Raw genomic sequence first — 14714 nt, forward strand, 5'->3', positions numbered from 1 at the left:
AATTGCCCACATTTGGCCCATATCTCTCTATACCCAGAGTGTGGCAATGTTTTCGATCAATTTGAATTCTTTACCTTCTGAAATGAATGATAGTAGATATTTGTTCAGTAAACCTACATTGTATTGTATAAGTGTGGAGAGGGTGTTTTCTATTTAATGCGCTACCTTGGTACACTAGACAGCTGGTCAACAGTTTCAATGGATAAACACTGGTAAAGTGATCCTTGCCCACACAGACCCTCTGCTCCATCAGAATCCAATTACAGTCTGAGTTTAAGGGCAAATGAAACAAAAAGAAAAAAAAACGTCACGAGATAGAGATGGAAGAGCAAAGTGCACATCAGGCACAAAGACAAAAGTTGAACAGGCGAACAGATACAAACTAAGAGAGACTTGTATAAAATAGGAGAGAGAATAACGCAAAAGGCTTCAGAGGTGAAAGTGCCAGCCATCTGGGGAGAAACAGTGATAGACAATGTGACTGGAGGAAACATTGGAAATGAGCAGAAATATAGTTACATGAAGAGGGAGACGTTTCCTATTTCTTTCTGATTACAGAAAGTTTACTTATAGCAAAAGACACCAAGCCAAATTTGAAAGCATGCTTACCCTTCTCTTGGATTCTGGAGTCGGTACCGGCTCAGCAGACTGTGCGCCACAAAGCATTGAGTTCCAGTTCACAACGGTGGAAACAGATTTTACTGTGGTGGAGGAAAAGAGAAGAAAGCTGTATGGGTACGCTGTTCTGATCAATCGCCAAATGAACTTGAAACGATAATTAGCGAGCTAAGTGTGCACTGAACATATTTGAAAGGGAAAGAGGCAGAACCTTCCCTTTAATGCTGGTGATTCAATGGCTTTGGAGCACTTTGAGACAATCTGCAATGTGTAAGTTCTATCTTGTTCAATTGACTATTCAACTGTCAGGGTGTGGAGGCAGGCTATTTTCACACAGAAGGTGCCACATTCAACTCTGGCATGATCCTCACATACAGCAGAAACAGGGACTGCCCAATGTCCTTCCTCTGCACCTCAGAATCGAGGAGATCGGTCTAGTGCAACAACTGTTACCAGAGCTCCAAGATCAGACAGTTGGCAGAGTCAATTTAAAAACAAGTGCAAAGAAAATGTTCTTCTGCCACCTGCGCAAATCAAAACACTCAATGTTAAAAATTGATGGGGTGAAAACAATCATTCCATTTTGGTACTTAGAATCATAGAATCCTATTGCAGTAGGAGGCAATTCAGCCCATCGAGTCTGCACCGACCACAATCCCACCCCCTTCAAACAGTGGTGACTCACCTGCAGCATCTGGCTGTTTGAGTTTGCCAAGAACAGCAGCCAGAGAAGAGGTTTCGCAGGTAAACGGGATCACAGTCAGCACCTTTCCATGGGGCACAAAGAGTTTCCCACAGAAACACCATAACTGAAGAACAAAAAGACATAACGTTCAACAAAAAAACATTGCAATTCTGACAAGAGCTTTTCTTACTGATGCTTCTTAAAATGCCCAATGGAAAATCTACCTCGACACATTAACGCCCAAGTCTGAAGATGGAGGTCCACCACTTACTGGCTGACTTGTCAAGAAGTTAAAAGTGTGGGAAAGGAACCTGCTGCTATTTATTAACCAGATTAAGGTGGTTAAGCATAGAACCAACACCTGCCACGAGTGCATGTGGCAGTATCTGGAACATAGCAATTAGAGGAAGATAATTTGAGTCATAATGGGTTTTGGGATTTGAGGGGTGGGGAAAGCTAGGCTCTCCATTTTAAGGAACCATGTAAGTCTCAAATACTCCACCGACTGAAGTCAAAGACAGCGGAACCATCAAGGACTGGATACGTGGAGCTTGGCTACCCCAGGGGTCACCCTGCAAACGGAACCATTAGGGACAGGATTCGTGCAACCTCGATACCACAGGGGCAACCCTGCAGTGAGATTGGAAATGAGGAGTGCTCCCCATCAAGGTCATCACTGCATCAAACCTCACAGAATATTTTCTACATGGACGCCTCTGATTAATAGCTTTAAAAGATAAAAACACATTAGGCAAGATAGACATTATTGGTGAACAATTGTCCCTTGATGATTAGTAATAAATAGAGGAATAAAATCTCCTTCGTTTAAAGGCAACAAAGAAAAGCAAAATACCTGACCACAGCTTCCCTCCGGGAACTCCTTCCACACCTGCAGCGTTTGGAAACTTATGTTCCAGATACTCAAACAATCTGGAAGAAAACAAGACACTTTTTAAAACTAGAGGAGAGCGCAGCACCGGGGCCCAGCCGCCTCCGCCAGGGAGCGCAGCATCAGAGCCCAGTAACCTCTGCTAGAGAGCGCAGCACCGGGGCCCAGCCGCCTCCGCCAGGGAGCGCAGCATCAGAGCCCAGTAACCTCTGCTAGAGAGCGCAGCACCGGGGCCCAGCCGCCTCCGCCAGGGAGCGCAGCATCAGAGCCCAGTAACCTCTGCTAGAGAGCGCAGCACCACCTTCCGATAACAGAAAACAATTTCTGAACTCAGTGAGGACACGGTTAAAGTGAGTCTGGTGTTTAGCCCATACCTAACCCAGAGTATAAACCTATCCAGAGGAGCATATTGATATCATTTCAATGAGAAGGGATCAAGGAACTCGGGCAGAAAATAAACCTGTTACCTCACTTTCCTAAATGGATTTTTGAGTTACACTGCCGAGTATAAAGATGCAGGAATTTACCTGGGGCTTGTTAATCCCACTGTAAATACCACAAACCAAGTCCTGGGGAGAAGAGGGTGTCGGGTGACATCTCTTATCACCACCTGCAATCTGCTCGTATAATCAGTCTGAGCCTGAAGGACACAATTTTCCATTAGCTTTTCAGAAAAGAAATTATGCACATTTGACAGAAGCAAGAGTGGATACCACCTTGCTGAATTATTTTCTCCCTCGCCCCAGATGGATCTGCCACACTGCCGCTCTCAAAGACATCAATCCAATACGACTGTGCAGCGATTTCCCCTTTCTGTGCTCATGGCTTCCACCAGAGATAGATCAAAATTGACAAATTGGCACAAACAGTTCAGGCAGAAACCTACAGCCCACTCGCTTCTGATATTGCACAGTTCCACACACACATCTTGAAAATGACTTTCCTCCCCGGTTTGCTAATAATTCTCTTCCGTGGTATTAGTGTTTGTGTTGTAACGGGTACCTTTGACAGTGCACTGATGCGAATATGGAACTCCTAATATAGCGACATGAGTCTCATCCAGAATCAGGATCGTAGCATGGTCTAGTGAAGTCTCACAGTTTGGCAGCTTTAGCAGTAATGACTGTGGTAGAACCTGCTCTTTCTCAGTAGAATTTCTGTTTAATGACAATGGCATCTGGTAAATACAGCCACTGGAATCTATAGGAAAAGAGGGGAGAGTTTCAGTTACAAGTACATCCACTGTATATTCTTCTTTTGAATACACTCAATAGCATGAGTTACACCTTTACGGGGGAGAAAAACTATATTGAGTGGATCTCTAATTGATCCACATACTTTGCACTGAAATAATAAATTTAAACTTTATTTATTAGTGTCACAAGTAGGTTTACATTAACACACGCAATGAAGTTACTGTGAAAATCCCCATGTCGCCACACTCTGGCGCCTTTTCGGGTACACTGAGGGAGAACTTAGCATGACCAGTTCACCTAGCCAGCACATCTTTCGGACTGTGGCAGGAAACCCAGAGGAAACCCATGCAGACATGGGGAGAATGCGCAGACTCCACACACTGACCCAAGCCGGGAATCGAACCCTGGGTCCCCGCCGCTGAGAGACAGCAGTGTTAACTATTGTGCCACCCCCACAATTACCACATAGCAGCACAGATGCTGCAATTCGCTTGTGCCAGGTGAAAGTGTGGGATAAATGGTTTAATTTGGGTAAATCAAAGGTTCCTTCAATGTCTGGTCTCTGCTGCAAAGTGCGTCACTGATAATTTTTGAGAAGCTATCTACAATCATCTTTGCCATTTCAATGATAGTCGATAATTGATGTACCATTTGGAACATGGCACAATCCTGTGGGATCCTAGATATTCTCTGCAGTTGGACAGAAATGGCACCTTGAGCATCATATTGAAAGTATCTGATAAAGTTTGTCACAATTTGAAATACAAGACTGAAGGGATCTGACATCCTAATTCTATTCCAGAGTTAGCTGTTATTGAGAATGACCTCGTGACAGGCTAGCTAGTTTGGCAATAGCAGTGCAGAGCTCTCAGTTGAGCCTGTGGTGGGATTTGATGGCTGCAGTGACAGTAACACAGCAAATGGTCCTATCCCCTTGGAATGATTAGAATTGTCACACTGTCGTTCTTGTTTCGGACTTATCCCAATAACAGTGCAAATCTCCTGTCCAGGCCCTCCAAGAGTGAGGTCTGATCACTCACTAGTTGTGTTGCTTCCTGCATAACACTGTCAACTGTACTAACCCTAGCTACAGACTGAGCCCAATACCACCTGCCACCAGTGGACCTGGACTGTTAACAATTTGCAATAGATCCATAATAAAACGATTGCAATCTCACATGAAATATGTCGGTCATAGTGCTCCAAACAGTGCTCCAAATTTCAGGGGGTACTGCGAGGCAGACAGGAGGTGTCTTTTATACAAGCTGCATCAGTATCACAAAACCATTTGCAGTACAACAACGCAAGAATAGTTTCAGAAGCTACAGTACTGTAGCTGTTCTTAAATGCCTACTGATCATCAAATATAAGTAAGGCACACATCCCCTGTTAGCTACCAAAAGTTAAACTATAAAACCACATACTTGCATTTTGTAAAGCATTCTTTATTTAAGTCAATTCTTTATTTAATAAATTGAATGCAACTTACATAAACACATCAGGATGACGCCCTCTTGCTTAGAGCAAAGCACAAAGCTCAGGGGACGGACATTCTTGTCTCCCGAATCCAGTTTAAATTTGTAACATACATTGGGGTTCAGTTTCTGTGCACACAGATGGAACGACCCATCCTATAAATAAAAAGAACCTTTGAACCATTCAAATATTAAAAACTCTACTTCCGAAAGCAAACATTCATCAAATAAGCTTCTACCCACCCAAACTGAGGGCAAACGATTGCAGAGTGGAAAAGGTAGAAACTAGTATCGAACCACCTAATCGCACAACACTCTAAACCAAGGGATACGATTTCCATGTGTTACCTTCTCGAATAGGCCGCCACAGATCTTTCCCATTAGGAGACTGACAGGTAGCCTCTTCCTAATTCTTTAGTAATATTCCCCTAAAAAGGTCGATGCAAAGTGACCTGGCTAAGATTAGGGAGCGAGCCCTTTTTGATTTCAGCATTGCGCTGTCCGAACGATAAAAACAAAACCTCAAAACAATTACTACTGATGTTAGGTCATTAGTCTCATCTCACTTGCAGTTATAACTTACTGGGAACAGGGATTGCAATGAGCAAATGAAGCATTTAGCGACGAATAAAATTAGAATTAAATACATAATTTACAGTTGTATCAACACATTGAAATATATCTCAACATTAGAGTATCAGTCATTTGATAGTCTGAAAGAATGCTCAGTTTTAAGATGGAATAGAACAACGAGGTTCAATGTGGTTACGGAGGTGGGGGAGGGGGAAATTCTACTGGGGAAAATTGGTACAATTTGACAAGTATTAACTTTCAGCCTTTTCTTGCCTCAAAATAGAACAAACTTCTGTAAAATTGAGTAATCAAAGTTCAGGCTTGAGCGCTCCCAGATTGACACGAGGAACAACTGGAAGATGGATAAAAGCAGGGGGCATAACATGTCATTTCCTAGCATGAAACAATCTGACGACCACTATCATGCACCCCCATCTTATTCAAAGTGAAGAATCAAGGAGAACTATTCATTGGTTCTGCACATTGTTGACACTAATTATTTCACTCTGAAGGTGACAGTGTAGGCGCTCCACAATGCTGTTAGGGAAGGAGTTCTGGAATTTTGACCCAGTGACAGTGAAGGATTGGCGACCTGACCAAGTCCCAATGGTGTGCGATTTGGAGGGAATCTTGGGAGTGTTCCCTTGCATCCGTTGCCCTTAGTTCTTCTAAGTGGAGAAGGCTGATGGTTTGGGAGGTAGTGCTGCACAAGTCTTGGCAGGTTTCTGTCATGCACCTTTGGTACGGTTTATGTGTATGTGAGCACACACTGCCAGTACAGCAGTGGTGTGAGGGGCTGATATTTATGCCAGTAAATGAGGTGCCAGTATTAATCCAATGTACATCCATACCTTTTCAGTGACAAACAATATAACAGGACTCCCTGCTTCCAGTAACACATCACTCCACCTATAAATAAAATAGATTATATATTAATCTGAAAACTTCAAACAAAACTGACTGCTACAATTGTTATTTGAAAAGAATTTCATAGGTGACAGAAATCTATAATTAAATTTAAAGAATTATCAAGTCTCACCCAGGTCAATTCCATAAATCGTTCAACTTTGATATGGTTTATGACACCTTATGAACACAAGATCAGATCACTGCTTTGTAATTTACTCAGTGTCATCTATTAGCAGCTGTGTATATTAAGGAAGGTGAACAGAAATGTGTCAGGGCTGGGAGGATGATAGATGATTGTTGAGTTATTCCATTTCTGCAGGGACAACAATTGGGTGCTGTTGGCAATACCAGCAGGGTTCCTGCTGATGACTGCAATCCAGTGGGAATGCAGGTCTGCTTCCTGAGGACAGCTAGCTGGGCTGGATGCACTTCATTGCTGAATGAGCAGATGCCAGTTGGGCAAGGTAGCAGGGAGCTGTTAGCTCCTGAGGAGGAACTGCATCCTGCTGAGATTAACAAAGTTAGCACTGATCAAGAATTAAGATAGGGTCCTTCTTATGCCATATAGCCAACTACCAAACTGCTCAGTGCATGTATCCACCACATCAGCGAAAGAGCGCAATTCTCAGCAATCATTTATCTGCTCATCCATCTCCTCACAAAAGTGCAAGTAAACCTTGATCATTTTTCAATCTGAATTCACAATGTTCCTCCAAAACAAAGATGTGGAGATGCCGGCGTTGGACTGGGGTGGGCACAGTAACAAGTTTCACAACACCAGGTGAAGGAGCAGGGCTCCAAAAGCTTCTGATTCCAATAAACCTGTTGGATTTTAACCTGGTGTTGTGAGACTCAAAAACAAAAATTAAGAGATGAACACAAAATAAATAAATGTTATGGAAATAAGTTTTTCTTTAGCTCTCACTTGCTTGATATGACTACGGATACGAACCTGATGACTTCACCTTTTGATAGGACACTTTCAATTTCCTGTTGTGGAGCTGACAGAAGAACATCAAGTTGTCTCACGCTTCCTCCTTCAAAAAGCACCAGAGGTTCTGTGTCAGGTAGTGTGTGTATCTGGTAGATGTCAGCTGCTAACTAAGGTGCATTGGAAGAAAGAATCAGAAAGATTAATATTGACTTCCATTTCCTCTTAGACCCACAGCACAAACATCTTCTCCAATTACTACCATAAAAGAAAACAAACAAAATGAGGCATTTTCTCCAATCATGTTTCGGTAACATGATCACAAGCACAAAGGCTGAGCAGCACGATCTTGCAACAGGTTTTCAGAACAATCAGATTGATTGGCCATGCTAAATTGCCACTAGTGTCAGGGGCACTAACAGGGCAACTATGTGGGGGTTACGGAGATGGGGGTTGGGTGGGATTGTGGTCGGTGCAGAGTCGAATGGCCTCTTTCTGCAGCAGAGGGATTCTATGATTCTAAAAGCTAAACAATGTATAAAGGCGACTAAGTGGATTATACATAAACTAAGATAGAATAAGATGGATCCCGCTCAGTTATTTTCTGTTGCTAGTTCAGTTTCTTTGTCACACTTGCACGATTGGTTCCTTCATACGCATTTCTTCCCGAGGCCAATTACATTCTTTCTCTTCCTGAGCAAGTTTCCTCTAGTTTGAAATGACTGGTTAATGACATTACTTTTGAAAGTGATACGGAAGTTTACATGTATGACACAGGAATTGAACATGTGTGCACATGCATAGAAGCCAGAATAGATTTTAAATATTGCCTCCCTGTCTGCATAATTTCACCCCCGAGTGTCACTCTATTTTATCAGCTTCTTCCCCAATTATAAATTCACACTTCAAAACTTTTAATGCAAACTTGTCATTCTGATTGGATAATCTCTGGCTACTTTGTTCCCACGTTGATTAAAAAGTGCTTTGCAGGAGAAAAATAATCTAGGCGCCCTTTCCCTCCCGTCCACGAGTAACTGAAATCTTGAAGCTCCAATATAAAGGTTTAAACAAAAGTAATTTTCTGAGGCAAATCACTTGGGATTGTTTTGAGCTGATACTGCCTAAGGTTTGGAAGTGCCACACAGTGGTCAGAGTCTGCAACTGCACCTGGCCAACTAACCCACAACTGAAAGGAAAGAAGCTGACAGAAAGCATGCTCAGGCAGTACACTGGATGTTGAAGAATAGAGTAGGCATTTTAGTTCCTTAAGCTTGTTCCAGCACACAGTTAGATCACGGATGATGTACAGCTTAACACCATCAACTCACCTTGACCCTGAATCACCCTGCCGAACAAAACTCTATCAATTTCAGATTTGAAATCATCAACTGACGTCTCCAGCCCTCAATATATATTTTTTTGGGAGGGGGACAAGAGGAAAGATTTCCATTGCCCTTTGTGTGTAGTACTTCCTGACATCATCCCTGCCCAGTTTAATGCTAATTTAAAGGTGACAGCCCCCTGTTCTGGACTCCCTCACCATAGGAAATAATTAATCTCTCTACCATCTCAAATCGTTTAATCATCTTAAACACCTCAATTAGATAATTCCATAATCTTCTGTACAGTCGGAAAGACGTGCTGGTTAGGGTGCATTGGCCGTGCTAAATTATTCCTCAGTGTAACCGAACAGGCGCCGGAGTGTGGCAACTAGGAATTTTCACAGTAACTTCATTGCAGTGTTAACGGAAGCCTACTTATGACACTAATAATAAATGAACTTTAACAAACTTAAGAAAACACAAACCTAACATGGCCAATCAGTTCTTGTAACTTAAACCTTTTCACCCTTGTATCATTCTAGTGAACCTGCACCAAATCCCATCCTTTTTGGGGTGTGGTGTCTGAACACAGTACTACAGATGGAGTTTAATTGGTGCTCGATATAGCTGTAACCTAACTTTCATCCTTTTGTGTTTCCAGCGCTATTGAGACAAAGGCCAACACTCCATCTGCCACAAGGCTAATCCACCCAACATGCGCATCTTTGGAGTGTGGGAGGAAACCGGAGCACCCAGAGGAAACCCATGCAGTCACGGGGAGAATGTGCAGACTCCACCGACAGTCACTAAGGCTGGAATCAAACCCAGGTCCCTGGCGGTGTGAGGGAGCACAAAGCTTTTTAGAAGTACCCATTTGAAATGATGAATGTTACTTTATGAATCAGGATTATGTTCCTTTGTTCTTTATGTAAAGTGAATTCATGTGATTCTCAACTTACTGTTGCTTTAAATGATTTTTCCAGATTGACATCTTCATCCTTCCAAATCCTTAAAACCTAGAAGGCAATGAGATTAAAAATGTTAACGTTACACATTGCTTACCATGTGCAGCCCAACCTGAATGCAATTAGTTTCTCTTTAGGTACATATTCATGAGCACAAGGACAAAGCGATTATTAAGGCCATTCATTCTTGGCATCTGTTGCTAGCATTAAGCACTTCTAAGCTAGGTGTGGAATTGACGAGATGCAGAGTTGGTGTCCAAACTGCCCTGCCACAGTCTTAGACGGTAGTAATTCATGATGCTGAAGAGCCCCACACAAACCATTATTCACCATCTATCTATCTCACTGAGTTAACCAATCTGTGCCAAATTCTGGCGAGTCTGAACTATTGATCCTTGGTCACCAGGCAACAGCGCAAACACATCAAAAAACTCCCTTGTAGTTGTCACAGAGCTTTCATCCATCAGTCCAGATTGGATTTGATCCTGGGTCACATAATGGGGTGATGGGATGAGATTTACTTGGGTGCAACCTGACTCCGGTCTCACTTGGGAAAGACAATTAAACCAAAAAACAGATCACATAGTTCCAAATCAAAAAAAATGAACTATAGAAAATTAAGAGAAAATAGTAATTTGTCCTGGATGAGGAAATTGAGAAACAACAGTAAGAAACATTAAAGGTCATAAAAGGAATCATAGAAACCCTACAGTACAGAAAGAGGCCATTCAGCCCATCGAGTCTGCACCGACCACAATCCCACCCAGGCCCTACCCCCATATCCCTACATATTTTACCCACTAATCCCTCTAACCTACGCACCCCAGGACACTAAGGGGCAATTTTAGCATGGCCAATCAACCTAACCCGCACATCTTTGGACTGTGGGAGGAAACCGGAGCACCTGGAGGAAACCCACGCAGACACGAGGAGAACGTGCAAACTCCACACAGACAGTGACCCAAGCCAGGAATCGAACCCAGGTCCCTGGAGCTGTGAAGCAGCAGTGCTAACCACTGTGCTACCGTGCTGCCCTCAAAAGGAGGAATACTGAAATTTTTAAAACGGCTGTATAAGGCTCTGGTCAGACCTCATTTGGAGTATTGTGAGCAGTTTTGGACCCCATATCTAAGGAAGGATGTGCTGGCCTTGGAAAGGGTCCAGAAGAGATTCACAAGAATGATCCCTGGAATGAAGAGCTTGTCGAATGAGGAATGGTTGAGGACTCTGGGTCTGTACGGATGGAGTTTAGAAGGATGAGGGGGATCTTATTGAAACTTAGAGGATACGGCAAGGCCTGGATAGAGTAGACGTGGAGAGGATGTTTCCACTATTGGAAAAACTAGAACCAGAGAGCACAACCTCAGGCTAAAAGGGATGATCCTTTAAAACAGAGATGAGGAGGAATTTCTTCAGCCAGAGTGTGGCAAATCTGTGGAACTCTTTGCCGCAGAAGGCTGTGGAGGCCAGGTCATTGACAGTCTTTAAGACAGAGATAGATAGGTTCTTGATTGATAAGGGGATCAGGAATTATGGGGAAAAGGCAGAAGAATGGGGGTGAGAAAAAAATCAGCCATGATAGAATGGCAGAGCAGATTTGATGGGCCGAGTGGCCTAATTCTGCTCCTATGTCTTATGGCAAATTTACCAATTTCCATTTCAAACACTACAGTATCCATCTGCAACCAGAAGTAACTTCTGTTTTTCATCTGATTGCACTTTTGGGATATTCTTCTACATTAATAAAACTATGCAAACGCAAGCTATTGTTATTGCACCTTGGTTCATACAGCCCAGTTGTGTAGGAGATCCAGGTGGGAGTGCAACACATGCATTCAAGCACACACACAGTTGCTCCAAGCTGCTAATGTTACTTACAAATACAACAGTAACTACAATTCAAAAGTATTTAATTGGCTGTAAGGCACTTTCTGTTTTGTGGTCATGAAAGGTGCTTTAAAAATTCAAGCTTGTTTATCTTTGACTGTGCAGAAAGCATGGATGGGAGTGTTTGCAATCTGAACGCTGCTGAATAAGCACTTATTCGAGTCCCGGTTGACCCAGGGACTTATTGAGCCTTGTCTCGAAATGTACTGAAGTTACACATAACTCAAGTTATATTTTAACTATCAAATGCACAGAAAACAGAATTACCCAAGTCCCATTTTTTTATATATTTACCTTATGATCATGAACCACGATATATTCTCCAGTCAGGTTGTTGTAGACAGCTGGGCATGAGATTTTTTGCGTTTGCTTGACCGTCCAACTTCCGAGGGGCTTTTGGTCCGACACCTTCACAACACCCAAAGAGAAAACACACAAGAATGCAAACTTTATTGATGCAAGCACTTTTCTGGATTCTTACAACTTACTCTAGACATGAGGAGAGACATGGACTGAGGCCCTTTCTGATCTCTGAAGCAAATGCAAAAAGATTCCATGGCACTGTTAAGTTCGTTTTCACGAGACTCTCCCGTCCTTGATACAAAAGCAAAACACCAACAGTGTCTAGGTTAACACAAGCCTTTATTTCTTTACATGTAAATGGCTGACCTTCATTACTCAACCCTCAGTCAGTGCTGGAGGTTGGCTGGCAAAAGGTGCCCAAAGGGAAGGGACAGCCCCCTTATATACAAATCAAAGACAGGGTTACATAATCGGGAAACAACAGAAAAAAACATTTCGATACCATATTGTCAACCACACCTTAACTGGTAAGACAACAACAGGTTGCATCTGTGATTGTAGTTACACGCTATCCTGTCATGACCATGATAGTTGCCAAAAACCACATTTCATATTCCAGGGATTATAGCAGCAGTAACACAGAAACTATGTAGAAGGAGGTAGATGGGGTTAAAGTGTGGCAAGTTGAATGTCAAATTAGCTTATCGTGGAAGAAGGTCCCTGCAAGCTCTAGTTATCTGTTTATGCCCTTTGCACTCTGAGCTGCTGATTCAGCCAGTTTTTGCAGAAGCTTGTAGTTGCAAGAGGTATTAACCCCATAATATCTCAGCACTACTTCAAAGAGGTAAACGGGAGCCATCCCTAAAATTATTTCCAATAATCATCCCATAATCAATATCATTAAAAAGGTTCTGTAGACAAATCATACGAACTCAAAATGTTAACTGTTTCTTTCTCAACAGATATTGTCAGACTTGCTGAGTTTATCCAGCATTTTCTGTTGTTATTTCAGATTTCCAGCACCCTCAGTATTTTGCTTTTATTAAATAAACTGGTCATCATTACATTACCATTACACATTCTTCCCATGTCTGCGTGGGTTTCCTCCGTGCTCCGGTTTCCTCCCACAGTCCAAAGATTTTGATTTGATTTATTATTGTCACATGTATTGGGATAGTGAAAAGTATTGTTTCTTACACGCTTTACAGACAAAACATACTGTTCATAGAGAAGGAAATGAGAGTGCAGAATGTAGTGTTACAGTCATAGCTAGGATGTAAAGAAAGATCAACATAATGCAAGGTAAGTCCACTCAAAAGTCTGACAGCAGCAGGGAAGAAGCTGTTCTTGAGTCGATTGGTATTGGACCTCAGACTTTTGTATCTTTTTCCCGACGGAAGAGGAGAGAATATCCGGGGTGTGTGTAGTCCTTAATTATGCTGGCTGCTTTGCCGAGGCAGCAGGAAGTGTAGACAGAGTCAATGGATGGGAGGCTGGTTTGCGTGATGGATTGGGCTACATTCACAACCTTTTGTAGTTCCTTGCGGTCTTGGACAGAACAGGAGCCATACCAAGCTGTGATACAACCAGAAAGAATGCTTTCTATGGTGCATCTGTAAAAGTTGGTGAGAGTTGTAGCTGACATGCCAAATTTCCTTAGTCTTCTGAGAAAGTAGAGGCGTTGGTGGGGTTTTCTTAACTATAGTGTTGGCATGGGGGGGACCAGGACAGGTTGTTGGTGATTTGGACACCTAAAAAAGCTCTCGACCATTTCTACTCCATCCCCATTGATGTAGACAGATGTGCTGGTTTGCGTGACGGATTAGCGGGGTAAATGTGTGGGATTACATGAAGGAGGCCTGGATGGGAGGCTCTGTCAGAGGGTTAGAACAGACTCGATGGGCCAAATGGCCACTTCTACACTGTAGGGATTCTCTGATTATCTACACCAATCAGCATCATTTCCTACAACAGGCAACTACACGGTTATTCCCTGTGCGGGAAATGCTGAGCTGCTCCAGCCTCTCCCCCTCCTCCTCCTCCTCTCACTGACACCCCGGAGAGGGAGCTCTCCCGCGGTAACGATGCCAAGTCTCTGGACCAAACACACTCTGAAGGACCGTGGTTTCCTCACCTTGTAGACGGTAACCGTCCTGTCTTCGTGAGTGACAATGACACGGTCGGGCCCAGCGGACCCCACAGCGCGCAAACCGCCCCCGCCGCTCGGTAACCCGCACAGCGTGAATTCCTCACACAGCCGCGCCATCTTGGCTCGCTGCCTCCTCCCGGCGCCTGCGCACAGCCAGAAACCCGGGCAAGAGAGCCACCCGAGCTGCGGACCTCCCGCCACAGCGCCCTCTCCCGCTGTGGAAGAGCACACGTGTGCAGCAGCCTCCTGATATAGCGCCCTCTCCCGCTGTGGCAGAGCACACGTGTGCAGCAGCCTCCTGATATAGCGCCCTCTCCCGCTGTGGAAGAGCACACGTATGCAACAGCCTCCTGATATAGCGCCCTCTTCCGCTATGGAAGAGCACACGTGTGCAACAACCTCCCGCCAAAGGGCCTTCTCCCGCTCTGGAGGAGCACACGTTTGCAGAGCACACGTTTGCAGTAGCCTCCCACCACTGCGCCCTCTCACGCTGTGACAGATCACGCTGTGGTGTCTCCCCAGTGCTACACCTGGTGGGGAAGATTATACAATACCTTCAGAAAGAAGCTGACCTACCAATTTCATTCGATAAAGGATGAAGAGGGGTTGCTCAATGAAGCTGACCTTGCTGATGTAAGGCAGTGAAACGGTCCACGTTTGCTGTCATTGCAACTGTGAAAGTGACGGCCCTCCTCTGCACATTCAATCACAGAAATCTGGAGTTTGCAGTGATTCCCTTCAGGAACTAAGGGCAATTGTTTTAGCCCCCAAAGAGTAAATTAGGTCGATTAGGCACGTTACAGCCCTCAGGA

At 43.7% G+C, this 14714-nt stretch overlaps 1 protein-coding gene across 1 annotated transcript in view; it reads right to left on the reverse strand.

Annotated features, from left to right (window-relative positions):
- Positions 1-14115, reverse strand: part of nol11 (nucleolar protein 11) — a 28270-nt gene extending 14155 nt beyond the window's left edge. Inside the window, exons 1-10 of the mRNA XM_078225779.1 lie at positions 13888-14115; positions 11745-11858; positions 9558-9614; positions 7298-7446; positions 6288-6345; positions 4878-5019; positions 3195-3392; positions 2157-2233; positions 1304-1427; positions 610-701 (exon numbers count right to left, since the gene is read on the reverse strand). Of these exons, the coding sequence (XP_078081905.1) occupies positions 610-701; positions 1304-1427; positions 2157-2233; positions 3195-3392; positions 4878-5019; positions 6288-6345; positions 7298-7446; positions 9558-9614; positions 11745-11858; positions 13888-14019 (1143 nt within the window). The 5' untranslated portion in view covers positions 14020-14115. The remainder of the gene's footprint in view (positions 1-609; positions 702-1303; positions 1428-2156; positions 2234-3194; positions 3393-4877; positions 5020-6287; positions 6346-7297; positions 7447-9557; positions 9615-11744; positions 11859-13887) is intronic.
- Between the last annotated feature and the right edge of the window lie 599 nt (positions 14116-14714).

Source organism: Mustelus asterias, chromosome 12 (assembly GCF_964213995.1).
Source record: "Mustelus asterias chromosome 12, sMusAst1.hap1.1, whole genome shotgun sequence".
Classification (NCBI taxonomy): Eukaryota; Metazoa; Chordata; class Chondrichthyes; order Carcharhiniformes; family Triakidae; genus Mustelus; species Mustelus asterias.